At 39.2% G+C, this 27,896-nt stretch overlaps 1 protein-coding gene across 5 annotated transcripts in view; it reads left to right on the top strand.

Moving 5' to 3' along the window:
• Window positions 1-27,896, top strand: part of LOC127429468 (unconventional myosin-XVIIIa-like) — a 157,016-nt gene that overhangs the window by 1,317 nt on the left and 127,803 nt on the right. For all 5 annotated transcript variants that reach the window (XM_051678466.1, XM_051678470.1, XM_051678469.1 and 2 more), the window contains exon 3: window positions 2,260-3,373. In XM_051678466.1, coding sequence (XP_051534426.1) covers window positions 2,381-3,373 — 993 coding nt within the window. In that variant the 5' untranslated portion in view covers window positions 2,260-2,380. The remainder of the gene's footprint in view (window positions 1-2,259; window positions 3,374-27,896) is intronic.

The following is a 27,896-nucleotide window of genomic DNA, read 5'->3' as shown; positions in this document are numbered from 1 at the left end:
CATCCAAATAATTGGACATATAACAGAATGGCGTATGTGCAAGTGGTAATGTATGTGCAAGGTAGGGGTATGTACAGTTATTGAATTAAATATGTGAATTTACATATGTACATGAGATATGTATTTACATTATTGCACTATGGGGGAGTCCTGAGGCAGTTTAATTGTTCATGAGGAAAATGGCCTGAGGGTAAAAACTGTTTTTGTGCCTGGATGACCTGGCGCTCAGTGCTCTGTAGTGTCTGCCAAAATGGTGGGGGGACTTATCCTGAATGCCACTATCATCTCCACTGTTTTGAGCATGTTCAGCTCAAGGTTGTTGTGACGGCACCAGACAGCCAGCTGATCAACCTCCCGTCTGTATGCAGACTCGTCACTGTCACGGATGACGCCGATGACCATGGTGTCGTCTGCAAACTTCAGGAGCTTGATAGTGGGGTCTTTTGCAGTGCAGTCATTCGTGTACAGGGAGAAGAGCAGTGGAGAGAGAACGCATCCCTGAGGAGCACCAGTGCTAATAGTGAGGTCCCGGATGTGAGTTTCCACAGTCTCACTAGCTGCTGGCACGGAGAGCTGGGTCAGTTTGGTTGATAGAATATCAGGCATGATGGTATTGAAGGCTGAACTGAAGTCCACAAATAAGATCCTTGCATAAGTCCCAGGTCTGTCGAGGTTTTGCAGGATATAATGCAGTCCCATATTGACAGCATCATCCACAAACCTGTTTGCTCGGGAAGCAAAGTGAAGGGGGTCCAGCAGGGGTCCAGTGATGTCCTTCAGGTAGGCCAAAACCAGTCTCTCAAATGACTTCATGACCACAGACGTGAGAGCAACAGGTCTGTAGAAATTAAGTCCTGTGATTTTAGGTTTTTTGGGAACTGGAATGATGGTGGAGCATTTGAAGCAACAGGGAACTTCACACTGCTCCAGTGATCTGTTGAAGATCTGTGTGAAGATGGCCGGTTGGTCAGCGCAGACTTTCAGACAGACAGGCAGGCGAAACATAGTCTGGGACTGAAGCTTTCCTAGTCTGTTGTTTCTGAAAGACCCAGCACACATCCTCCTCGCAGATCATAAGTGCAGATTAAGTGGCAGGAGGGGGGTTCCAGGAGGTGTTGGTGTGTGTGTGTGAAGTGAAGATCAGAGCGGAGGGGGGGTGTCTTGTACTTGGTGTTGCTTTTTAGGCCTTTCCACACAGATGCAGGATTGTTGACTGAAAACTGTTTTTTTTTGTTTTGTTGTTTTTTTAGCTTTTCAGAGTAGCTTCTTTTAGCCACTCCATTTCATCTACTCATTATCTGAATGTACAAGGGAAATGAATATTTTCTGTGACTTTTCACCATTCGTTTTAAGCTTTTCACAATTTGTATTTCACCTTTTGGCTTTTTGGAGTTCACTTAAATAGTCCTGCAGTGTGACAAAATAAAAACACTAGAGATTTTTGCTGCTGTCTGCAAAAGAAAATAAGAATAGATTATTGCACTAATTAATCTGTATTGTGCCTTTAGGCTTAAGCCATTTATCTTTATCTTTATCTTAGTCTTGATTACTCTAATATTTATGCTGATATATGTTAAGGCATGTATTATCATAATTCTTATCATAATACATTTTACTGTCATAGTTTTTCTTATGGTGTACATAGTTCATTAGTTCAGTTTAAGATTTGCAGTTGAACTTGATGCTGTTGAAAATACTGTACTTCTACAGCTAGTAGGGTAGGTAGCATTACTGTAGGTAGTATTACATTGCATTAAGCCTGTGTCAAGCCTTTTATGGTAGTGGGAGAATTGCCTTTCTGCATTATCGAGAAGAATTTGGCCTCTTGTTAATGGAACTTGTGTGGATGACGAAGTCTCCTGCTGGTGGGAAAATTAGAGGCCATGGCTTTCACAGCACCTCCCAAATGCCTTTAAACCCTGTTTGTTTTTAAATACATATAGAGTAGTGAAATAATGTCACAGTGTTTTCAACAGGCCTACATTTTAAGAGGAGTCTGTGTTTGGCAAAGTCAGCCTTGCTGTTCTAATGAAGATGGAATGGTATCGTGCCACATTATGGTATAGAAGAAAGGAGTTTCACTCCTACATTTGTACTGCATGCTACAGCTTCACTTTTTCACAAAAGAAAACATATTAACAGAATGTTCTTTTGCAGTTTAGTTGGAAATGATGAAGCCACTGGTGTCTGAAAGATTCACTTTTTACTAAATTATTAAGATAACAGTTATTGATGTTGATTTGTTTTTTCTCTCCACAGGGAGACATAATAAATCCACTCTGGACTTACAGAAGCCACTCTGTTTCTGAATGGAAAAATCCCTTACTTATGAAAACTTTGGTGCCTCTATAGTGGAACGTAGACTACTTTTGGGGATAATATGTTCAACTTGATAAAAAAAGACAAGGAGAAGGACAAGAGGGACAGAAGGGAAAGGATGTCTGCAGCTGAGCTCAGAAGCCTTGATGAGATGAGCATGAGACGGGGCTTCTTCAGCCTCAACCGGAGCTCGAAGAGAGACTCCAAGAACAAGTTGGAGATCTCAAACCCAATCCCTATTAAAGTAGCCAGCAGCACTGAGCTCAATCTAAACGACATTGAGTCAGATGGCCTTAGCAACCGCAGCAGCATGGTTTTGGATGCAGATCAGCTCAGTGCAGCCAGCTCCAGTGATGATCTGAAGTGTGATTATGGCCAAGATGGCCACCGGAGTTCAGTTAAGGAGCGAGCGGCCAGGTTTGGCTCCCTTGCCATGCAGAACTCACAAATGGGTTCGATCATGAAGCGCTTCTCCTTTTCTCGGAGGACTAAAGATGAGAGTCTATCAGAGGGCTCCACACCTTCTGGGCAGAACTCAGCTGCCCCGTCTCCACAGGTGGAGGCCAAGGTCTTTGACCCCCAGCATAAGCAAAGTCTTCAGCAGCCGCCACCTCCTGGTAAGAAGGTGCACATTCCTGAGATTGTGGACAAGACATTCCTTGCGGATCTCCGTCTGCCTGCTGTCGTGCCACCTCAGAGGCCAGTGGTTCGGGAGCTGGTACTCCAGAGGAGAAACACTGGAGATTTTGGTTTCTCCTTGCGGCGCACCACCATGCTGGACCGCGGCACAGATGGAGGGGTGTATCGGAGGGTGGTCCACTTTGCAGAACCAGGTGCTGGCACTAAGGACCTTGCCCTTGGCCTGGTGCCTGGAGACAGGCTGGTGGAGATTAATGGGCACAACGTGGAGAACAAGAACCGGGATGAGATTGTGGAGATGATTCGGCAGTCAGGTGACACAGTGCGACTCAAAGTTCAGCCCATCCTGGAACTGAGTGAGCTGAGTCGATGCTGGCTGAGGAACACAGAAGGGCTGCGACGGGAAGCCTTTGATGTAAGTCCACTTTCTTGCTCTCTTTTCTTCTCTTGCTCATGTTCACGGTCTTTCCAGGCAACTCCCTACAAGCCTGACCAGCTCTTACACTTGTGGAGCCAACTGGCTCTTCTTGAGAGTACAAGCACATCATTTAAGATGTACATGCTCTTGTAAAACAGGAAATGGGTTCCTTTCCAGGATGAACATCTGTCACAATATGTCTAGCAAAATCTTCTCCTCCTTCAGCTTTCCACAAGCAATGACTTTAATGACAGGCTTGTGAAATGATTTTGTTTTTGTACGTGTTTGTTTTCACAGTTTGTTGTGCAATAGTTGGACACTGTGGCATGCAACGGTGAATTCTGAATTTTCCCCATGATCATTTCTCTTGCAACTACACACAGTTCAGAGTTCAGTTTTATACCACTATAAATTGTAATACGTTTTTAATACTACTTAATGCCTTAACCAAAAAGTACATTTGTACTACCATGTTTTTTTTGGATACTGGACCATGCTACAACCATTTCTTTTTTTTTTTTTTTTTTACATTACAGCACTACCATGTTTTTTTTTTGGCATGACCATGGTAGTCTGGAAAGTGCTTTGGAGTACCATGTAAATACCATGGTATGTGAATTTCAGAGCAATTACCAAAAAGGACACTTGCTGTACAACAATACCATGGTAGTACCATGTTTATTTGGACATGTACTGTGGACTAACCATGTTTTTATTATTATTTTTTTTATTGACAATGACATGGACCAGTGTTATGATATTTTTGGCCAAATATATACCATGGTATATATAACAGAGTTCTGTGTTATTACCATCTGATACCATTACTTGCCAGGCAGACTATCTTGTGCTAGAGGTGTGTGAAGAATAGGCAGCTCTTTGATCTACTGACTGAGGTCTTTTCATTAAGTAAGATTTTTACTTGACAGAGGGAAACCATTGAAGCTTATCTTTCATGTTATGCACTGCTACCTTGTTGGATAAAAGATAAGAATGGTACTTTGGCGTAAATGTTTGATTTGCTTGAGGATGGGCCGATGGTGTGTCTTTATTAGTGAGCGTTTGTACAGAGACTACTGTGCTGGAATGAGTCCTGTATGCTGCCTTGCTAAGTTGCACATGTTGATGCTGAGATGACTTGCAAAGCCTCTTCCTAGAGGTATTATGTAAGACTCCTTAGTAATTGCACTCTTTGGATCCCTTGTATTTAGTAACATTGTTTACTTGAAAAGCAGTACATTCCACTAAACTCATTTTAACATGCAGGTAATCAGTAAAAGGAAACAACTGTTTGCAAAAGCATTTTGAGGAAAGACATTCTGAAGCTGAGTAAGGTGCAGCTGAAGTGAGAATTTTACATACACCTTATACATTTAAAGCCAAATACATTTAAACTCACAATTCTTGACATTTAATCATAGAAACCATTCCCTGTATTAGGTCAGTTAGGATCACTACTTTATTTTAAGAATGTGAAATGTCAGAATAATAGTAGAGAGAATAATTTATTTCAGCTTTTATTTCTTTCATCACAGTCCCGGTGGGTCAGAAGTTTACATACACTTTGTTAGTATTTGGTGGCATTGCCTTTAAATTGTTTAACTTGGGTCAAACATTTTGGGTAGCCTTCCACAAGCTTCTCACAATAAGTTGCCGGAATTTTGGCCCATTCCTCCAGACAGAACTGGTGTAACCAGTCAGGTTTGTAGACCTCCTTGCTTGCACACGCTTTTTCAGTTCTGCCCACAAATTGTCTATCGGATTGAGGTCAGAGCTTTGTGATGGCCACTCCAATACCTTGACTTTGTTGTACTTAAGCCATTTTGCCACAACTTTGGAGGAATGTTTGGGGTAATTGTGCATTTGGAAGACCCATTTGCGACCGAGCTTTAACTTCCTGGCTGATGTCTTGAGATGTTGCTTCAATATATCCACATAATTTTCCTTCCTCTTGATGCCATCTATTTTGTGAAGTGCACCAGTCCCTCCTGCAGATAAGCACCCCCACAACATGATGCTGCCACCCCCATGCTTCACAGTTGGGATGGTGTTCTTTGGCTTGCAAGCCTCACCCTTTTTGCTCCAGACATAACAATGGTCATTATGGCCAAACAGTTACATTTTTGTTTCATTAGACCAGAGGACATTTCTCCAGAAAATAGGATCTTTGTCCCCATATGCACTTGCAAACTGTAGTCTGGCTTTTTTTATGGTGGTTTTGGAGCAGTGGCTTCTTCCTTGCTGAGCAGCCTTTTAGGTTATGTTGATATAGGACTCGTTTTACTGTGGATATAGATACTTGTCTGCCTGTTGACTCCAGCATATTCACAAGGTCCTTTGCTGTTGCTCTGGGATTGATTTGCACTTTTCATACCAAACTACATTAATCTCTAGGAGACCGAATGCATCACCTTCCTGAGCGGTATGATGGCTGCGTGGTCCCATGGTGTTTATACTTGCATACTATTGTTTGTACAGATGAACGTGGTACCTTCAGGTGTATGGAAATTGCTCCCAAGGATGAACCAGATTTGTGGAGGTCCACAATCTTTTTTTTTTTCTGAGGTCTTGGCTGATTTCTTTTGATTTTCCCATGATGTCAAGCAAAGAGGCACTAAGTTTGAAGGTAGGCCTTAAAATACATCCACAGGTACACCTCCAATTCAGTACACCTCTAATTCATCAAGCTAATTGGCTGATTGTCTAAAGGCTTGACATAATTTTTCTGGAATTTTCCAAGCTGCTTAAAGGCACAGTTAACTTAGTGAATGTAAACAAACAAATAAGTATTTAAATGGTCCCTTTGCAACTCCACAATGGGACGGCATTTTTATCCACCAAAAACTTTTGAAAACACTCTCCATAACTGCATACTTTGGAAAACTATGACGTTAGGAAAATGAAAACTGAGTTTTCAAACTTTACTGTGGACTTCGCCTTAATTTAATGTTTTGTATATTAAATTTTTTATTTTTTTTAATGAATATTCTGGTCCGTCATTTCAATAACAATGACAGTTGAAATGTTCTTACTTTAAAGCTTTAAAAACAAAGTTCTTGCTTGGACACTTGTGCCACTGTGAATGAGTGGTGGACGTCAAGATTTTCAATGAAAAATTATTAAATGTAAAATTTTGTATGCCTTCAGAAGACTCATGAGTGACGCACGAGTCGCATGGACTACTTTTATTATATTTTTGGGTCTTTTTTTAAGCTTTAAAGTGAGTCCTTATCAGTTGCTATCGTATTGGAAAGACGGACCTGATTATTCATTGCAATATTTCCTATTGTGTTCTGTATAAGAAAGAAAGTCATAAAAGTTTGGAATGATATTTGGATTGAATAATTGTGCCTGAATTTTAATTTTTTGGAGTGAAACTATACCTTTAATCACAAATAATTTATTTTTTAATTATTTGCAAAAAATATAATGAAGATGTTGTGAAATTAAGTATTTTTATAGAGAGTGTAGCATTACCTGGTCTCTTTTTATTCAGTCGTGGCCTAGAGCAGGTGAAGAGCAGCTGCACTCCTGCAGGCCGAAAGGACCTACAGTTGCCTGACAGAGAGCTGACTCCCTTTCTCATCATCTTCATCATTATTACATGTACATGATTATTACATGCCTCTTAGGTTTTGCATTTGTGTCTATGATAAATCCTAACTCGTGCACTGCTATCATGCTAATGGTTCTATACTGCTGTAAGAGGCTCAACATTACTTCAAGGAGCATAATATAATCTATAACCCAGTCAAATTATGGAATCACAACTTTGTGAAGGGGTTTGTAATGGATTTTCCTGTGTTTTGATCCTCCTTGATTTGGGTTTGGGCCATAGGGTCATTGACGCAGCATAACTTAAAAAATTACTCTGGTTAAAATACAGGTTTTTACTATTGACAGCAAAAAAATGCATTGACAGTTAAGCACTTAGACAATTAAAGTAGACTACTTCCACTGTATGAGCATTTCTTTTTGTCAACAAATGTTTCTTTTTTACAAACTGAGTGATGAGGCAAAATTATTTCCTTTGATAATCAGCTGCATACCACAGATGCTGTCACAAGATTAAAGACTAGGTGACTAGTTGTCTAGAGCCTCTAGGAAACATTGGGTTGTGTCCTCAAACCAGCCTGTTTTGTAACAGACTTTCTTGTAACCTTGTTTTACCATGCATATTGGTCATTGGCGAGCACCCCCATTTCATACCAGAGTTGCTTTGTCGTTCTATTTTGGGTTTTACCAACAAACAAGAGGATCTTGCTTTGCTGCATAGTTTGAAATCAGCCTCCCTCTACAGTGATTATGGTTCATTACATGGCTCAGAGCGGTGGGAGTATTCTGTGCAGGTCACCCAGACTTTTGCCCTGTCTCTTTCTCTGTCTCTGTCTCTCTGACAACAATTATTATATATATATATATATATATAATAATTATCTCTGTTCTGTCTTTTAGCAAGCTATGCCAAAGGCATTGTCTAGAACATCTAATATGTCCTCTGAGAGCATTCATTTTGGATCTCTTTTGTAGTGGATTTATTTTAAAATCAGGATGGGCAAGAGTACCCGAAATTGACAGCAATGATTGGTCATGAAAACACAGCAGCATTCATTTTTTCAACTTAAAGGGATAGTCGACCCAAAAATGAGAATTCTCTAATTATTTACTCACCCTCATGATATCCCAGGTGTGCATGACTTTCTTTCTTTACCAGAACACATTTGAAGAAAAACTGAAAAATATCTTAGCTCATTAGGTCCTCAAAATGCAAGTGAATGGAGATTTCTCTTTTGAAGCTCCAAAAACAAAATAACAGACAGTCAGAATAGACGTCAACCATACAACACCAGCAGTTAAATTAATGTCTTCTAAAACGATACGATCACTTTTGGTACTTTTTAACTATAATCCAATGCTTCATGAGAGGGTGGAGTTCAAGCAGTCTCTTGTGTGACGTATTCGTGTTGCCATGATACAGATGTAATCTCACATTCTCCACTCCGTTGGGACATCCAGGATAAGTACATAAATGCACCATTGAGTAAAGAAACAGATAAATACAAATCTAAACCAAAACCAATCAAGATACTGTACAGCATTCTTCCTCCTCATTTGAAAACAGCACTGCTCTTCCGGCTGTGATGCACGTGTGTCAGTTCTCGCATGTTTCAAATGCCAATGCGATTACGTCACATGCGCATACCGCTGCAGAAAGGAAGCATGATTTAGAGTAAATAAAAGTACTTAAATATTTATCTTTTTCACACCAAAACGATTGTGTCGCTTTAAAAGACATTAATTTAACAGCTGGTGTCATATATGGATCACGTTTATGCTGACTGCCTGTGATTTTTGGAGCTTCAAAAGAGAAATTGCCACTCTCTTGCATTTTAAGGACCTAATGAGTGAAGATATTTTTCTTCAAATGTGTTCTGGTGAGGAAAGAAAGTCATACACTCCTGGGATATCATGAGGGTGAGTAAATAATTTTCATTTTTGGGTGAACTATCCCTTTAAGGCATTTTGTGCTAATCAAAATAATTTACTATTCTGTGTGCATGTGCCAGAAATGGGCCTCGGTTTTATTTTATTTTGTGATAATCTCCGCGTTCATTTAGCGATTAAGAGGACTAGGGGGCGTTCTCACAGGATACGTTCTATCTTTCAGCTATATGGAACAGGGCCTCGTTTCCCAAAAGCATCGTAAGCCTAAGTAGATCGTAGAATTCAACTTAAGATTCATCTTAGTTTTGCAGCCGGTTTCCCAAAAGCATCGTAACTTAAGTAGTACTTGAAAATACTAGTAGATTAACGAGTGCTCTGGAGTAATCGCGCACCGCTAAGAGCATCGTAACAGGACACAGACTTATGCAGACACCTGCAGGACAGTCACAAAATGACACTTTATACAATTTAATTACCGATAGCTGCACTTTATGCTGAGACTTTAAGATCGGGATATATGTGTTTTATTTATTTTATTTCACAGAAAAGTCTAATAATAATAATAATAATAATAATAATAATAATTATTATTATTATTATTATAAAGAAATACATAAAATAGATAGTCTAAATGGATGAATAGATTAATTAGTAAGCAAATAAAGTTATTTGTGTGGACTAATTGGACAAGCTGGTAACAACAAAGTTGTGGCATGATTGATGCAGACATCTATAATTTAATATTAGAAAGAGGAAAAAAAAAGTAATTAACTTGCTTCCGTGCATGAAAATTGTCCATATATATTTGCTCATCATCCTAAATTTATTTGGCAGACACTTTTATCCTCATCTCCTCTTTCTCTCTGACACCCAAAGGCTTTCTCGCCAGCACTACAAGTTGTGTACTGCACATGCAGCATTACTGTCACTTTTGGTAGTAAAGAGTAGATCCACTTTATTGGTGAATGTCCATAAAGCGCATCTTCTAAAGTCTTCTTATTTTGCGCTCCTTGATAACACAGAATAATATTCAATGAATGCTTTTAAATAACAGGTTCAACACACAGGGCCTCCACTGTCTTCACTAATCCCGGAATTGGATCGGAAGAGAAAAAGTGGTATCGGTGCATCCCTAGTTGAAAACACTCTTAACTGCTAAGATCGATCGTTATTGGGAAATGCAGCCCAGAACAATTAAATGGAAGAGAACGCAGGGATCTCGATGTGTTTTTAAAATCTCAGCTGTTTTTAACTTGATCCGCCATCTTAAAAATGTGATGGTAATGGTGCTACAGAGCTGGACCTTTTGTGGACATGGTCTCAGGTAGTTGTCGTTTTGTAGCACGTGTCCATGGAGGACTTGTGTTTGCCTGAGTGATGTGTGGAGTGCTGCACTGATTTGTGGGCCTCACTGAGCTGCAGGAGCCATTCTCGGCCCTTTTGTGTCTGAAAACAAACAGCAACAGCTTCATCATCAATCCAAGTAAAGACAAGCCGTAAAACGATCATGGCCCAGTGCAAACAAAGGCCAAGCAGAGGGAGTTCATGGCTGTCTCAGCCAGCAGGCATATGTTCTGAAGACAGGGGCAGCTGGGCCCTGCTACGTCATTCAGATAACAACCTTCTTGACTAACGTTTTACTTTATATATTTGATGATAGCTCAATGTTGTTGGTTTTAACCCTGAAGAAGACAGAAGGATAAACCTGAATGTAGGCTGTTGCATAACATAGATATTACATTTCTGGAAAATTTGGGATGGTTGCTTGGTGTTGGTTGCTGGCCCAAGTCAAAATAGCCCTCCCCCAAGTCTCTATTATTTTCTGGTAGACTAGATGGCTTTGCCTTATTCAGAGTACGTTTTTTTGGTTTGTTTTATTGTTCACCAGGTGATAATTGCCAATACGATTGCTTTGGCAAGCACCACGTAATATCTCTAACTAACATTCTTCAGAAACTACTGAAATAATTGATGGATGCCAAAGTTATTCACAATCAGGAGTACTTTTTTCACGCTTTTTCAGGTCATTTGATTTACTAATACACACACGATTTTTGATTCTCGGGCATATTATATTTGATTTGATTTTATATATTTTTTATTATTCTTATCCCCTTTACTCCCCAATTTGGAATGCCCAATTCCTGCTACTTAGTAGGTCCTCGTGGTGGCGCGGTTACTCACCTCAATCTGGGTGGCGTTTCTGAGACAGTCAATCCACGCATCTTATCACGTGGCTCGCTGTGCATGACACCGCGGAGACTCCGCACGTGGAGGCTCATGCTATTCTCCATGATCCACGCACAACTTACTGCGCGCCCCATTGAAAGCGAGAACCACTAATCACGATCACGAGGAGGTTACCCCGTGTGACTCTACCCTCCCTAGCAACCGGGCCAATTTGGTTGCTAAGGACACCTGGCTGGAGTCACTCAGCACACCCTGGATTCGAACTCACGACTCCGGTGGTGGTAGTCAGGGTCAATACTCGCTGAGCTATCTCGGGCATATTTTTGACGTCCTTTATTTGAGTTTGGCGGAAATAGGAACTCCCCCCTTCACAGCAAAGGAATGTCTTTTGGGTGGCATGCCATTCCTATTGTTCCCTATCCTTAGAAGAGAGCACAGCAAACATGCAGGAAGTCCTCCATTCTTCTAGGCATTGACCAGTGTAGCAAGGATTTCCTGAGATGTTACTGTGAGGAAGCCAGAATACAGACAGTGCAGACCCTGCTGAAACAAACAGGTAAATACCGTCTATTTTTGTCGCACGGACTGCCCTGTCTAGCCAGATTGTCTTTAAGACAAAACCACAAACCCTCCAATGAACCAAATGTTTTCTTTGAGTCCCACACTTGTTATTCTGCCAGCTTCAAGATACAAAGAGATCTTTCTTTATCAGATGAATCTTCATTGGTAGGTAGCGAGTAGCATTCCAAATGAAACAACAAACAGCTGTGAAGTAAAGAAAAGTTTCGTTATGTCTTGGAGGTGAATGGGTCTGGCATTAGTGATGGTATTTCAGCGTTATCTGCAATAAAGGCTGCTGACTCAGCTGCAGTGCCCTTACTGTGGAGGCATCGTCATAGGTGGCAGTTCAAGGTTGCAGGGCTGTCTGGAAAAAGAGTTATCTACAGCTGTGCACCAGATGCCCCCAGTTCTGAACACATACACATTCCCATGCAGGGAGATGATGCTGCCATTCTGATACCCATCTTTAAAGTGCCATCATGCTGTTTTACAGACAGTGTGAAAGCATGACTTAGCATTTAACCAACCTCAGAGGTCCACAATTATGAGGCAACATCCAGAACCACAAAGAATGTTTTCTATTACAGGAATAGATGGACTAGTCGTATGGATTACTTTTATGATAGTTTTATAGTGCCCTTTTTGTCCTTTCTGGAGCTTGACGACCCTTAATTCCAATCCATTTGCATTGTATCGAAAAGTGCAGCTCGGAAGTTTTGCCAAACAACTTCTTTGGTGTTCCACAGAAAGAAAGTCATACAGATTTGGAACAACATGAGGATGAGTAAATGATGACAGAATTTTCATTTTAAGGCTAATTTATACTTTCTGGGCAAATTATGACAGTGCACTGAGCTTTTAGATCTGCAATGATGTTCATTTAGCGATATTTCTCCTATTTACGCACATCCCTGAAATTCTTGATCTAGGAGAACTCAGCTAGTTGAATAGCATTGACGAGTTAAAGCTAATCATGGGTTTGGTGTGGATGTGACCTTTTATTTATTTATTTTTCAAAAGGAACTCATTTTAAAACGACATAGCGCATAGTATAAACGCAGACTTTGTTCGCCTTGCATGCTTGAGTCTGTTCAGGAGAAGAAAACTTCAGCTTCTTTCATTGAATAAATAAGGCTTAACTATCTTTTTAAAGTCTTTCCCACATATACACTTCTAACAACATTTAAATAAGTACTAAATAATTTGCTGATCACACATTTTAATATCCCAGTGAACAAAGGAACCTAATTGTCATGTATTGGGGTATGGTTTCATAATTGCCTGTAGCAATGAATAAAACCAGGCACCTCGTGATTGTACTGTAGTTTTCTTCACTCAATAGACAGGGCCACACTGGCTCCATATCTGACGCAGGACTGGCCCACAGCACCCCAGGGACTTTCTGCACCACACTGCTGTATTTCTCTTCTTTTATGCTTATATGGAAAGCTTAAGTGGAAGAGACGTCAATGAACGCTTGTTTTCCACTAAAAATTAAGAGCTTTACATCTGCTGTTAACTCTGTTATGATGTTCAGATCAAAGCTTGCTGTCAGTTTGAAGTTGCATAATGTAAAAGGTCAGATTGGAAAGAACTATGCAGGCCAGAACATCCTTTTCACACTTACCAGGTGCTAAAAATGGACACCTTGACAGGAAGATGGCTTGCATTTGGAGTGTTTGCTTAAATGGAATCATCTGTGACAAATTAAGGGGACTAGGCTACCCTTTTCTCCATAATTTGGTAACATTAATTTTAACTCTGGATGTCATTTCAAGAAATTGCTTCAGTTTAAGCTCTCGATCACTCTCTGACCTCCCTCTCTTTCTTTCACTTTTTCTCGCTCTCTCAATCTTATTGCATGTGGGTTCTGGTACTTCTATCGTCTTGGCATGGCTTCTGAACAGTCTGGGAGCAATTTTACCAAGCTAGGGTTTTCATATGCAAGTGTATGTAAAATAGCAACCACCGAAATCCTGGAGGATGGAAATCTTCAGCTTTGTGCTGGCTCCTGACCAATGATGACAGTTACCACTCCGTGCATGGGATGACTACACTTTTTCTATTGTGTTAACTCCATTCAGAAGATTTAAAGGTAAGTGTGTAATTTCTGTGCCATTAGCGTCACCAAACAGAATTGTAACAAGAATCTCTTTTATTCTAGAAAACTCCCCCCATCTTACATTGGTTAAACAAACAGATATTCCCGCCCCAAACTAACACCAGTGGTCCAGCCAATTCCTTTGTGTCAGACCGCTCAAACAAACAGGAATGATTGTATAGAGAAAACAACATACAAAGGACTTACAGTATAGTTGAATGCATATTAAGTTGGAATATGACAACTCTTTTTAACATCCAGATTTAGTGGTCCATTTTTCTATGTGGTTTTTGTTTATTCTGGAAATGTGTTACTATTTAATGTAGGATACAGCTTTGAGAGGCAAACCATACAGGATGTACATGTATGTGGCCTGGTTCTTGTTTTTAAATGGATCTACTGTAGAAAAAAACAATCCTTGTTAGTTTCCATGAGGGCTTTGGCTCCACTGAGGATGCACTCAGGGCTGGGCGATATGGCCAAAATGTGATTACAATATTATTTTTCATATCGTTCGATTTATAGGTATTTATCACGATATACATTCACATTTGCATTTTTATTTTATTTTTTATTTCCAAGTTGGCAGAAGAATAAAAGAAAAAATAATTAAATCCTAAACAGTCAATATAGTCTCTACAAAACTGCATTGAGGGCCCAGAGACAGCAAAAGCAGTGGGGTTTGAGGGATCTTCTACCAAAATATTAAAATATTTTTAAGTTTAAGTTTATCGTAGCTCAGCGGTTAAGATGCTGGCTACCACACCTGGAGTTCGCTATCCCAGGGCGTGCCGAGCGACTCCAACCAGGTCTCCTAAGCAACCAAATTGGCCCAGTTGCTAGGGAGGGTAGAGTCACATGTGGTAACCTCCTCGTGATCGCTATAATGTGGTTCGTTCTCGGTGGGGCGCGTGGTGAGTTGAACGTGGTTGCTGAGGTGGATGGCGTGAAGCCTCCACACGCGCTATGTCTCCGTGGCAATGCGCTCAACAAGCCATGTGATAAGATGCGCGGGTTGACGATCTCGGACGCGGAGGGAACTGGGATTCATCCTCCGCCACCCGGACTGAGGCGAATCACTACACGACCACGAGGACTTAAAAGCACATTGGGAATTGGGCATTCCAAAGATTGAGTGCTGTTGGATATGAATGTTAAAATATCATCTGTTCATTTTGAAGCATAATGACAGCAGTCCAGAATTTGTTGGAATATTTTTACATTCAGATAATATATTTGTATATTTCTTTACATTCAGATACCCAATTATGGGGGCATAGAAGCCCTTGTGACTGAGGAATGATACTGGGAGTTCAGGGTTATCCCCTGAGAGAAAATTTAGAAAATGTAAAAGTCTGAATGGACCTTTTTTATATTTTCATGCAAGTGAGAAGACTAGGCTACCAACTAGTAATTTTATTTTCTTTCCTTGTCAGTTAGATTAATTTATACAAAATTAGAACGGAAATCAATTTGTTCATTATTAAAGGCTCGTAACATGCCGATTAATAAAGCAAAATTTAGAAGGAAAAAACATTATGGTCTAAAAGCGATTTGGAACCACGTTAACTTATGTGGTGCCTCATTTCTACTCACATGCGGGGAAAAGAGGCAAAGCGTGCGGAGCGGGAAAGGGCATAAATGAAGCATGTTCAATGTTGGAGAAAAATATTCAAGAATACAGTGCAGAAAGATCAGAGCTGGTGTACACAGTTCTGTTGTTTTGTCACGCTGCTCAATAGAGACGATGAGTAACAGTCATCATGATGTCTTGCAGTCTGGATGGAATCAACCCAGGGTCTGGACCCGGACTGCGGTGACCGGCGCAGCCTAATCGTTAGCAAGGCAGCTAACGTCAGCAACTTCATACAGTCTGGGAAAGCTGAACTGCTTGCATTTTTAGCAACATGCACCCAATCATCTAGATGTCGAACATAGGCTAAATATAGAAAATTACTCAAAAGCTTATCATCGATATTGTGGATTTCTTTATTGCAATAAATATCATGATCGTTTTATCGCTCAGCCCTACACTCAGTGCTATGTGGAGCCTTCTAGAGTAATAAGCCATGAAAGACGTGCGTTAAATTCATTTTATTATGGTTAAATGGTGTTGTTGGGCATGATGCAAACTCTGGTAAATCACTGTAACACACAGCCTCTTGCATCTTATTGCTTTTATAAAATGCAGAACACAGCAGTATTAGGGGTGGGTAAAAATATTTTTTCTTCGATGCATCGCAATCTTCATTTGAACAATCTCAATATCGATTCTTAAATCCAAAGATCATTCTTTCAATCAGTGCGCAACCCTCTACTACAATGAGAGGAAATCACTCACATTTGGAACCAAATTTTGAGCATGTGCGTCTAAAGTTAATATATTTGGCAATTGGCTGGTAAATGTTTACATTTCACTCACCAGTAACTGTGTAGTTTAGTCGTGAAGTGTTCAGCAGTGAGATCCTTTCACAGTGTGTTGAAAGTAAAAGTTGTTCCGTGTAATGTGTGTTCAAGGACGAGATCCACGCAGCCCATTTGTAATTGAATACTGTCTCTTTTAATACCCTTTCTGTTCTTTACAGTCAGTTAAAAAAGCATTTAATTCTAATCATGCATCACACAGATGAGGTAAAGCCATTCGAGTCCTCTCTAGTTAACATGCGCTCATTTAATGGCGTTGTTTACAGAAATGCCATTTTTTGTAGCAAATATAATATATAATATCTTATTTATTTGAATACATTTATTTGTTAATTTTTAAAAAGCCAAAATGTGAACAAAATGATGACAAAGTAATAACATTTAATTAGTAAAATTAACATTTTCCTAATGAACCTAGTTAAAAGGTCCCCTGTATAATAATTAACAGCATTAGCTGGGAGATAATTTCTTATATATATGTAAGCAAAAGGGACATTATAACTGAAATAAGCCCATATGAATCGATATTGATATTGAGGTAACATTGACTCAACCAATGGCGTGAGTTTGGGACAGGACTATCTGTTTTTTTAATTTAATGTTTTATTCGGGAAAGCTGTTTAAAAAATCAAGTTTATTTTTGCAGTTACACACTTCAGCTTTACTATAGAATTCAACATGTGTGGTCACAGGTGCAAGTAAATTGTCTTTTTACTATGGCTTTGAACGTGGATCTTTCAAACAGATTTTAGAGCCAGAACAATCTGTTTTATAACATATATTTTATACAGACAAACACAAATGCTTCATGATAGAGACCCCTTCTCAGAATGTAAAGGCACTGTAGTTGTTACTCTTGGCCCTTACAGTATTATTTTATTCCACAAGACCATGAACTCTGTTCAGAAAGCAATTCTGATTTGATTGGCTCTCATTTATCTCAACCTTTTCAGCATTTCTGATCTTTGAACCTAAACACACTTTTTTCATGCTGTTCCATATGTTTCTCTCTCTCCATAACCAATCTGAATTTTTCTTGTTGTCCCTCATAACTTTTACTTCCATATAATAGATAATTGTATTAATCACTTCAGTTGTTTCCCCATATTCTCTGCAGAAATTGGTTATGAATTCCCTCTCCCATAGTAATGCTTCCATGATCTTTTGAATGCGTTTTACTGTCCTGTGGGTCATGGAATAGTGTTTATATCTGTTTTGGAACCCATGCAGACAAATGCAGTGTTTTCTTTGAGGATCAAAGTCTAAGTGGAAAATCTCTTGACACTTTGTTATTTGCCGATAAAAGGACTTTAAAATGTTCCAAAACCATATGACTTTATTAATTCAGCGAAACATAAAAGATGTTTGGCAGAATGTTAGTGATTTACAACCTCAGTCACCATTCACTTTTTCTGTTGAAATGGTCACAACATCTCCTTATGTGTTCCACAGAAGAAAGTGTGAAGGTGCGTTAATGATGACAGAATTTTCATTTTTGGGTGAACTATCCCTTTAAAAAAGCATGTTTTATCTTGTTCTGCATTTCTGGTTTGGTTTTATCTGTCTATCAGGTCAGCTAACGTTTCACACCCCTGTGTCCTCCCCAGTTGATCCTTCAGTAATTGTACCACTGACCATTGGGGCATATTACTGTGTGTCATAATGCTGGGTGTGCCAGGCAGGAGTGTGATATGAGGGAAGTAATTGAGCGTGCTCAGGAAGCCCTAGCACTGGAATTGGTAAAAGAGCCAATTTCTATGTACCACGCCTGCTACGTCAACTGAGATGAGCTTAACTCTGTCTTTCTTTTATGTGAATAAGCTGACGTATTGTTGCCTTGACAGTTTACAGTAGCCCACATTTTTTTTTTTTTTTTTTAAACGGCTTGTCTCAATAGTGAATAAATAAACTTTAACATGCTTTTCCTGAGCTTCTACTAGTGCATTGTAATTTATCAAGCTCTGGGGTATTTACCATTGTTTGCTGTAGATGGAGAGATTCTGACAGACTTACACAGAACTGTAGGCAATTACCATACCATCACAAGCAACTGCGTCTTTCTGAGAAGTATTAGATACACCAATATAGCAAAAAAACTGACTAGGCATACTTTTAAAAGTAGGAATGTTAATGTTACGCATTGAGAGCTATTTTTCAACGTTTTGTGAAGATGGCCATCAATAATTAGTGCAGTGAACTGCTTTTAGTGCTTGTTTCAGTGACTGGCTAGGAAATGTTTCCTCCCTAAAGTTCCATTCTTGGTATTTTTGGAATTTGCTTTGGAACAAGCATGACACTTCCAGACGGGGTCTCTGGAGAAAGCAGAGCAGAGGTGGGGTCTAAATGAGATTTAAAGAGGTGGGACGAGAGCAGCATACTTCATCTCAATGCTTGAGTCCACACTAGCATTCAGTTCTGAGGCCATAGAATGGTTTTAACAGCTATGGAAATGGATTATATAACATTAAGCTTGTCAGCTGATTATACTTGTCCAACTTTGATTCTATACAATGAAAATGTATCTGTGCTTTCAATTGACCCTTCGCTAAGCTCCGCCCCCATGGTTATGGTTGCTCGCTCTGACAAGTTCTGCAGATCTCCCCATTGGAATGAATGGGGAGAACGTGGTTTTTGGCAAAATATTCTCAAACGGAATGGATAATATTTTTACATGGGCTGGTATGAAGAGTGACATTGTAATGCATATTTATCTGAAGTTTTTTGTAAGAGAAATTGTTAAATTACACAGTAATTTGGGTAACACTTTACAATAAGTTTCCATTTGTTAACATTAGTTAACAACATTAGTTAACATGAACTAACAATGAACAATACTTAAGCATTTATTAATCTTAATTAATGTTAATTTCAACATATACTAATACATTTTTAAAATCAAAAGTTGTATTAGTTAACATTAGTTAATGCACTATGAACTAACAATTAACAACTGTATTTTTATTAACTAACATTAACGAAAGATTAATAAATGGTGTAACAAATATATTGTTAATTGGTTATTCTTGATAACTAATGCATTTACTGATGTTAACAAATGGAACCTTATTATAAAGTGTTACCATAATTTGATTAAAAACTGTGGAGACTTAATCAGAATCAAGGCAAATGATTATTAGTCACTTGAAAAGAGAAAAACTTCACTTAATAGCGATTACACATCTAATAACATTAGTGTAAGTGAACAGAGCTTTTTATAACGTCTCATCACACACTCATTTTGATGCTGTGAACTGTTTATTTACAATTGCTTTTATTATGACTTGAATAAATACATAAATTAATAAACTGTGACAATGTTCTTGTCTACCCCAAAGGAGGAAGAGGGAGACAGGCAATGTTTCAACTCAAACAAGGTAATTTTTTTATTTTATTTTATTTATTTTTATATATTTTTTCCTCTGTTTTCTCCCCAATTTGGAATGCCCAATTCCCCAATGCACTCTAGGTCTTGTGGTGGTGAAGTGACTTGCCTCAGTCCAGGTGGCGGAGGACGAATCTCAGTTGCCTCCGTGTCTGATACCGTCAATCTGCGCATTTTATCACGTGGCTTGTTGAGCGCGTTACCGCAGAGACATAGCGCGTGTGGAGGCTTCACACTATTCTCCGCGGCATCCACGCACAACTCACCACGACCACGAGGAGGTATACACCATGTGACTCTACCCTCCCTAACAACCGGGCCAATTTGGTTGCTTAGGAGACCTGGTTGGAGTGACTCAGTACGCCCTGGATTTGAACTCGCGACTCCAGGGGTGGTAGTCAGCGTCTTTACTCACTGAGCTACCTAGGCCCCAATTTTTATTCTTTTCACACAAATGTTTAACTCAAAAGAACACAGTCTGGACGTGAGTGTGCTAGCTCTCTCCCTTCCTTCCTGTTGCGTCGGCCCCCTCTTATCGCTCTTCTAGGATTACTGCAACGAGAAACAGCTGTTAGTCATAATAATCACCCAGGGGTGAAGCCTTGCTGCTTTCCCTCTCCCCCAGATGCACGCTCCACCACAACCTCGCCACCACATAAACATTCACTTATTAGCTTTAATTTACCTTGGAGCAAATGTAGGTGTCGTTACAGATGTTATATGTTCATTTGGGAATGAGGGCTGACACAGTTTAATCTATAACATGTTCCTCTCCATATTTTTTTGAAGATTATTTAAAAAAAGAAAAAAGAAAGAAAAACACTGCGGGTATCCTCTCTGGGTAACTCGTGTCACTATTACAAATGACCTGGCAACAATGTGTTTTACATTTTTTTAAATTATTTTAGTAAAAGCCCACTGAAGAGTATTCAAACACATTACTTCCATAGGCTGTCATTGGAAAATAGCAAATGTGTGTCAGTGTAATGGTGGCAGGGCAACAGCTGCTAAGACAGGATTGGTCAGAAGCGTTTTTAAGGCGGGGCTTAACGAAGGGTCAATTAGAGCCTGTAGGCTGACAGGGTACTTTATTCCAGTGACAATATGACAACTGGAAAACTCATGAATGAAATTACATTTACCTCAATCATGTGCATACCTAGAAAAATTAACTCTAATTGTGGATAGGGCTACGTGATATAGCCCCCGAAATTATATCTCAATAAATATTTTTCAGCTTTTTGTCGATATTCGTATAATACTGTATGTTGAAGTGATTTTTATGTATTGCACCCATTTTGGGTATTGGTACCAGTTTTCCTTGTGTTTAGTCAGTGAATGTATGTGAACTAGTGCTCTCAGCTCTCCATGCCACCTGGTTTTTCACTCACTAAGGTCACAATTAAAGAGGAAGTCTCCAGAGGATGGGGAAAGAGCAGAATGGGGCAGATGAGAGGAGCAGTGCAACCGTGCCTCAGTGCTCATTAGAGTAGTGATGCATCCTGTCAGGATGGGCCTTTCATCGATGTCCTGAGAAAGTGGTCTCTCAGTGGTCTGCTGTCCCTCGATTTGATTCCGATTCACAAGCTTTCAATTACATTCCGATTTCAATTCAATATCGATTCATTTGGGTATATTTCAGTTAAAATGTCAATTTTGCTTGCATATGAAAAATTCTAATTATACAGGGGACCTCCTGCTAGGTACATTACGAAAATATAAATTTTACAAATTATATTTAATTTGTTTTTCATTATTTTGGTCACATTTTAGCTTTTTAAAAATGTACAAATTAATGTATTCCATCAAGAAATATGATATTATTGCAGATATTTTATTTTGTAACATGTTTATTGTTTAAATGCACAGTTTGTATTATTTACAAGTATTTATATTGATTTGTTGAACACATGCTAAAAACCCAGCCTGGTCTCATGAACATTACGTGACAGCATTACGTGACAACATAAAAAAAAAAAAAGAAGAAAAAAAAAGGATGTGCTTCATTACATGTTTGACAGCAGTTTCCCAGTGAAAAGTCCAGCAGGGGGCACCAAAAGCCAGTGAAATGGTGTTGTAATCAGAAAAGGTTTTAAGGTGAATATTAGATTGAGGTTTTAATGAGTAGCCTAAAACGAACCTCCCTAACTTAAAACTTTAACCTAAACCTAACAATAGTGATCTAAAATAAAATGAGCGTTGCACAAAACAGACATTCTTACCCTAAACCAATGCCTGAACCAAACCGATAACATCCAAAAACAACATGAAAAGCACATTTTCTGAAGCAACCACTTCATTTCGTGTCAATTCTATGACACTCTAGTCTCATGTGTCAGCTTACATGCTTGACTGGTTTTGAACCGCAGTCTTTTGAGTTAAATGTCCAACCCTCTCTGAGATGAGCTACCATGCAAGCTAATACTTTTAGAATAGATTTGTAAATGTAGGTGGGTCTGTAATACAAGCGCTAAAATTTTTTAATTTTTTGATATAAGAATATAACAGTGTGTGATAGTGTGAAAATAAGTGTTTATAAAATCATAATCAGCCGTTGTAGTCGTGATTTGTGTGAAAGTGAATAAAATGCACAGTAGTCAGTTTGCAAAAATGTAGTTATAGCAACATTCATTCTATGAGACCAGGTTGTTAAAAACGGTACTGTCTCTCTGTAAAGAGCATCTGTAAATGAGTGCACATTAATGAGAGAGGACTCTAATGACTTTACCTCATCTGTGCTATGTGTGATTAGAATGAAATTGTAAAATTTTTGTTGTTTTTAACAACAACTGACTGCTTAGAACAGAAAGGGTATTAAAAGTGTCATTATTCAATGACAAATAGAAATTGCATGGATCTTGTCTTTAGACTCACGGAACGAGTCAAACCAAACGTTTACTCTCAACATGCAGTTAAAGGATATCTGTGCTGTTCTTCTTTGACACTTTACTTCACAATCACTGTTGAGTGAAATCTGGACATTTACCAGCCAGTGACTAACCAGAGGAACTTTTAGATGCATAAAGCGACATTTGGTTGCAAATGCAAGTGATTTCCTCTCATTGTTGTAGCGGGTTGCACATAGAGTAAAAGAACAATCTCACGATGCATCTGAAAATCTATATTTTTACTCAGTCCTAATCGGCATGCCCAAGAGGAAAGCCGCAATGGCAGCCAATGAAAGCCCACTTTGCACACATTAACATTTTGCATGTGCTGCACGTCAGGCCCACTCGGCACAGGGCCTTGGTGAAACTATTCTGATTGGCTACCTCCCCAACCCGGAGAAAGGCCTCGCTGTACAGCTCTATAAGGAGAATTCCCCTCTTTTTCCTTCCACTTTTCATCCCACAGCTTCTCTCATGTATCAGCTGCAGGCTGGAATAAGTTGAGGCTGCTAGATCAAACTTCTTAGCATAATACAAAAGTATGGGAAAGGATCTCTCATAACAATACTGTATATATCTCAAAAAGCTCTCAGGGATTTCTGCAGCAGCACGCCATACATGTATTTTCATTTGGCCATGAATTTATCATTAATGACAGAGATGGCAGAATGTATATTTAGCAATCCAATATAGAGGATCCGTAGCCAATTCTGATGCAAACTGATGCTCTGTCCTATAAATTGTAATTTATAACCCCCTGGAAATAGAAGCAATTTGAGGAGGGAAAGGAATGCTCATTGCCCCAAGCTTATTCTTTTCCACACAGTCCATTGTGGTTGTGGTCTGTGCTGAAATACCAGTGATTCTTGATGGCTTATGATTTGTTGTTTCTCCCTGGATGTATTTACACTTGACTGCATGTCGTTGATGTCCTGTTCTGACTCCAGTCTGATCAAATGGCTTATTATGAATGTTACTACATCACTCTCTTGCCGACGATCACGGGACTGGGGAGAGGCCTAAAAAAGGCTTTATCAGATCCACTCAAGGGAGGGGGTGATGTGAGAGTCTTGGCATCTGTCACACCATTCTCCACCAGCCTACTCCAGTAACTAAAACTGAGGTTTTTATCATTACAGTTGGAAAATGACACAGTCTGGCCCTCCCAGTAAAGCCCTCCCCACAGAGATAAGCTGCCATTAAGTGGTGTAATACGGAAACAAGCTTTATTTGGATAATCTGCCAGATGTTCCACTGACCATGAGAGTGATTGTGAGTTGGGAAATTGCGCAGCATAGATTACAATTCTAGACCCCGATTAAAGACCTCCTAAATTGGCCTAGAGTGTGCAGTTTTCTTTCCTGTTATTGGCGTACTTCCTATTGAAACAGGAAGTTGGGGTGTGACTTTTTTTTAATTATTGGCCAATATTCTTTAGTTATATCATAGCCATGAACCATTAGTGGGGTGGGGCATTCTCATTCTAGAGAGCATTTTATTTGGACAAAGTAATCAATAAAAATAAAAACAAATATTTCTGCTAAAGGTTACATTTGTAAAAATTTTACTTTTGGAGTACACTAGCATATACATGGCTTCAAAGCTAATAGACAAGGACTGAAAGCCATAAAACACCAATTTTGATTCCATGGCATCTATAACTTTAACTGTGAAGTTAAGTGCTATATTCTGCTGACAAGTTTATTATGACAATACAGGCCCAACACAACAACTTCAATGTGAGACCTCCTCGTTTGACAAAAAAATGCAACAAGATGCTGCCACTAGACGCTGTAAGACAATTTCCTCTTATTGAAATTTTAACCCGATTGGGAGCAATGTCCATCCATAAGGAAGTCTTATGTGTCCCTTGTGGAGCTGAATAATGTTCAAAAAGTGGAATGTATGACTAGAGAGTACAAAACACTACACAACTGCTATAGCTCAATCAAATTTAGATAGGCTTCATTTGGAAACGCCAACCACTTTTGTGCTGCTTCTCATTCCAGGTTAGAGACAAAAAAAAAAAAAATCATATAAACCACATCTCAGAACATTGAAAACATAGTCTACGGATACAGTCAAAACTTTGAAATTCTTAAAGTGCACAAATCTAGAATACCTTCTGTTATGTGTGCAACTCACTATATCATTTTACGACAACGTCATGTCATGCTTTAATAATGCTTAAATAAAAAAGTGCTCAAAGTAACAGAAATAGTAAACCAATAAACAATGGGAAGCCATGGAATTAGCTGCAATACACCAAAAGTCTTCTTTCTAGCAAGATGCAGTATTGGCAGAGACAATACTACACCTTAAAACTGGAAAACAATTTTACAAAAACAAATTTTGTTAAAAAAAAAAAAGTTACAACAAACTGATCAGTTACAAATCAGTTTGGGGAAAGTTTACCAAAAATTACAAACTATAAAGCAAGTTCTCCCCTAACATGTGATAATGACTTTGATCTTCCTGACAAACATTTGGTGTGGGCAGGGCTCAGTGGACTAGTTGAAGTGGTTACAGTTGGTTACAGGGCGCAGTGCAGTACTGGGCTCACTGTGCAGCTGTGATCTCATTCACTCTCTAACACTGTTTCTGGCCTTGCAGCTGTCAATTATTTAAAAGGCCCTGCTACAGGCAAACTGAATAATGAAAGAGCTAGTTAGGACAGGCAGGCGAGACTGAGGAACAGGGAGGGAATGAGCAGGATACATGGAAATAAGAACATGAATTAAAGGATTGAATGTGTAATTCAGGGATGCAAACTACTCGCCTTTCAGCTGAAGTCACCTTTTCTGAAGCTAATTTGCCCTAATTGTTTGGTAAAATATTCTACATGTTTCTTATTAAAATAACTTGAAAAGGTTAAACACTTAAGCTTAAACAAGCTTTAAATACAACTATCAAACTGAAAATATGCGTCTGGAACACCTGCAACAATTTTCTCGCCTTTTTCATCTCGTGAATTTGCATCCCTAATTAACCACTTCTTGTAAAAGGTCTCTCTTGTAGGACCTCTTTACTTCAAATATAATATTTACTGTGTTTGTAAAATTATTACCTTCATCTGGGCATGAATCTCTGGATGGTGATCCCTCAGGTGCTGGAACATATTAGATGTGTTTGCTGCTTTTGCTGACACTTTTTCGTCTACACGTTTTGCATAATGGATACCAGCGGCGGCTGGTGGAAAATGTTCTAGGTAGTGCTGTACCATATACAACAATTTCAGCAACCATCCCAGTATGATTTAATGCATAGTTTAATGCAAAGTTTAAGAAAAACAGTTAAAGGGATAGTTCACCCAAAAATTACAATTCTGCCATCATTCACTCACCCTCATGTTGTTCCAAACCTGTATGACATACTTTCTTCTGTGGAACACAAAAGAAGATATTTTGAAGAATGTTGGTAACCAAACAACATTGGTCCCCATTGACTTCCATTATATAGACAAAAAAAAAAAAAAAAAAAAAAAAACATTGCGTCATTTCTCAAAATATCTTCTTTTGTGTTTTGCAGAAACTGCACTGGTAGCCAGTGTATATTACCACTGAGCTACCCAGGCCCCCGTCCCCGTTGTTTTTAAAAGCAAGCATGGAAAGCAAAATAGCGCATTAGCATAACCGCACCCACATAGCCAGTCCTTTTTGGTGTACCACCTACCAGAGAAGCCTCACGTGTACGGCTTCCCTTTTTCACTAGCCTGCTGTCTGATTGCAAGGTCAAGTTGATCTGGGCCCAGCTCTTTCACCTGTAGTTGTTCTGCCAAAGTTTGGAAGAGAGACTTTGGAAGAGAGATTTTACAGAGTTAGGGTTGGGTCTGAAAGCAGTGATAATTGTGCTCGTCATTGTCATTTAGTTAAAACAGCACCCCTACAGACTAGTCCTGACTTTAGCTATAGCTCATTAGGGGCGATAAAATAATCGCCCTTTTCGGATTAGATTTGAGGATGCTGATTGGCTAAATTTTATGTCCTGTCTTGAATATGTTCATATCTTGAACTGCCACATAGACCCGCCTCCTGTGAGTGATCCTCTCTATCGCCCCAGAGCTGAACTTGAGACATGCGTGGACAGGCAGAGACATGTAGGGAAAGCATATATTTTGCACAGATGATTTTCTATCATATATCATATTATATAAATTTATATAATTTATTATTATTATTATTATTATTTTGTGTGTGTGTGTGTGTGTGTGTGTGTGTGGCTCAGGGGAGGCGGCGCCCTAGCACCCTCTATTGGCCAGCCGCCACTGCTGGATACCCGTCTTCAACAACTCCTGTGTCATTTTTTAGATAGCCAAAATGCTTCCAAATAGCTGATTTCATTAGCTTCTTCAGCGGATACAAGTCCGGGAGATCGCGTTGTTCTGCCATTTTTTTCATTTTGAGAGTTTCCCTAATCAATTATTGATTGGCATGTTATTTTCTTGATACGTTTTTGAGGCATAGATATATAAATATTAGCCCCCATTTAAATTAGAAGCCTAATTTGTGTGCTTTCCAGTAGACTGTCAGTTGGCCTTCCATTTAATGTAGTCTGGTGTAATGGCTTTGGGAGACCACAAGGGTCTCCCCCTTGTGGTTGCAGGTAGGACAAGGCACAGGTATTCCACACAGGACGCATCGATGCACTGCAGGTGGCAGTCCAAAGTTGTGAAGTCACAAAGGTTTTTGTACTTCAAGAATGAGCAAAGTGACGTTGATGAGTTTGCAGGTTAGTGTATGAAACAGATGTAACTATGCAAACTGAATGATTAGAAATGGCGATGTTTATTATGCAGTTTTTGTTTGTAGCCTTGAGTAGGTTTCATTCAAGCTGTCAAACCACAAAAAGGCATACTTGTAACTGAAAATACATTGTGTAGGCTATATGAAAGATACATATACTCAGTCTATCACCCAGTGATGGCTAGAGTAAATAACCTATGTCTCTGTGGCATTGCAGAATTTTGAGCAGCCTCTGGAGTCGTAGCTGGGTGTACCTTCATAGAAAATAATTGTTTTGAATTTGAGAATGCACTGTGTTGTCCGCCTGACATGTCTGGTGTGCAACCCCCTATAAGTTACCCTGCCGCTGATTCTTTACCAAAGTTGTATTGAGAAATATGTATGAAGAGACAAACTATTGTGCAACGATAAGCCCTATTTACACTGGCGGCCAAAAGTTTGAAATAATGTACAGATTTAGCTGTTTTGGAAGGAAACTGGCTCTAACAAGGACAGAAAGAGATGTTGAAGGCTCAGATATACAACTAAATGAGGATAAGTACATCAGAGTCTCTTGTTTGAAAAATAGATGCCTCACATGTTTTATTTACTTACCTTCATGCTGTTTCAAATCCATATAATTCATGGGAGACACAAGGGGAACTTGTGAAAAATAGGGTTAGGATTTTTTTTCCAAAAAGAAAAAAAAACTATAAGAGGAATGGGGCCGTCAAGCTTCAAAATATATATTTTTTTCTTTCTTTAGGATTTTCTCCCCTTTTCTCCTCAATTTGTTATGCCCAAATCC

This window comes from Myxocyprinus asiaticus, chromosome 39 (assembly GCF_019703515.2).
Source record: "Myxocyprinus asiaticus isolate MX2 ecotype Aquarium Trade chromosome 39, UBuf_Myxa_2, whole genome shotgun sequence".
In the NCBI taxonomy this organism is placed as follows: domain Eukaryota; kingdom Metazoa; phylum Chordata; class Actinopteri; order Cypriniformes; family Catostomidae; genus Myxocyprinus; species Myxocyprinus asiaticus.
Note: the sequence above shows the minus strand (reverse complement) of the source record. Positions and strands in the feature narration are given on the sequence as shown.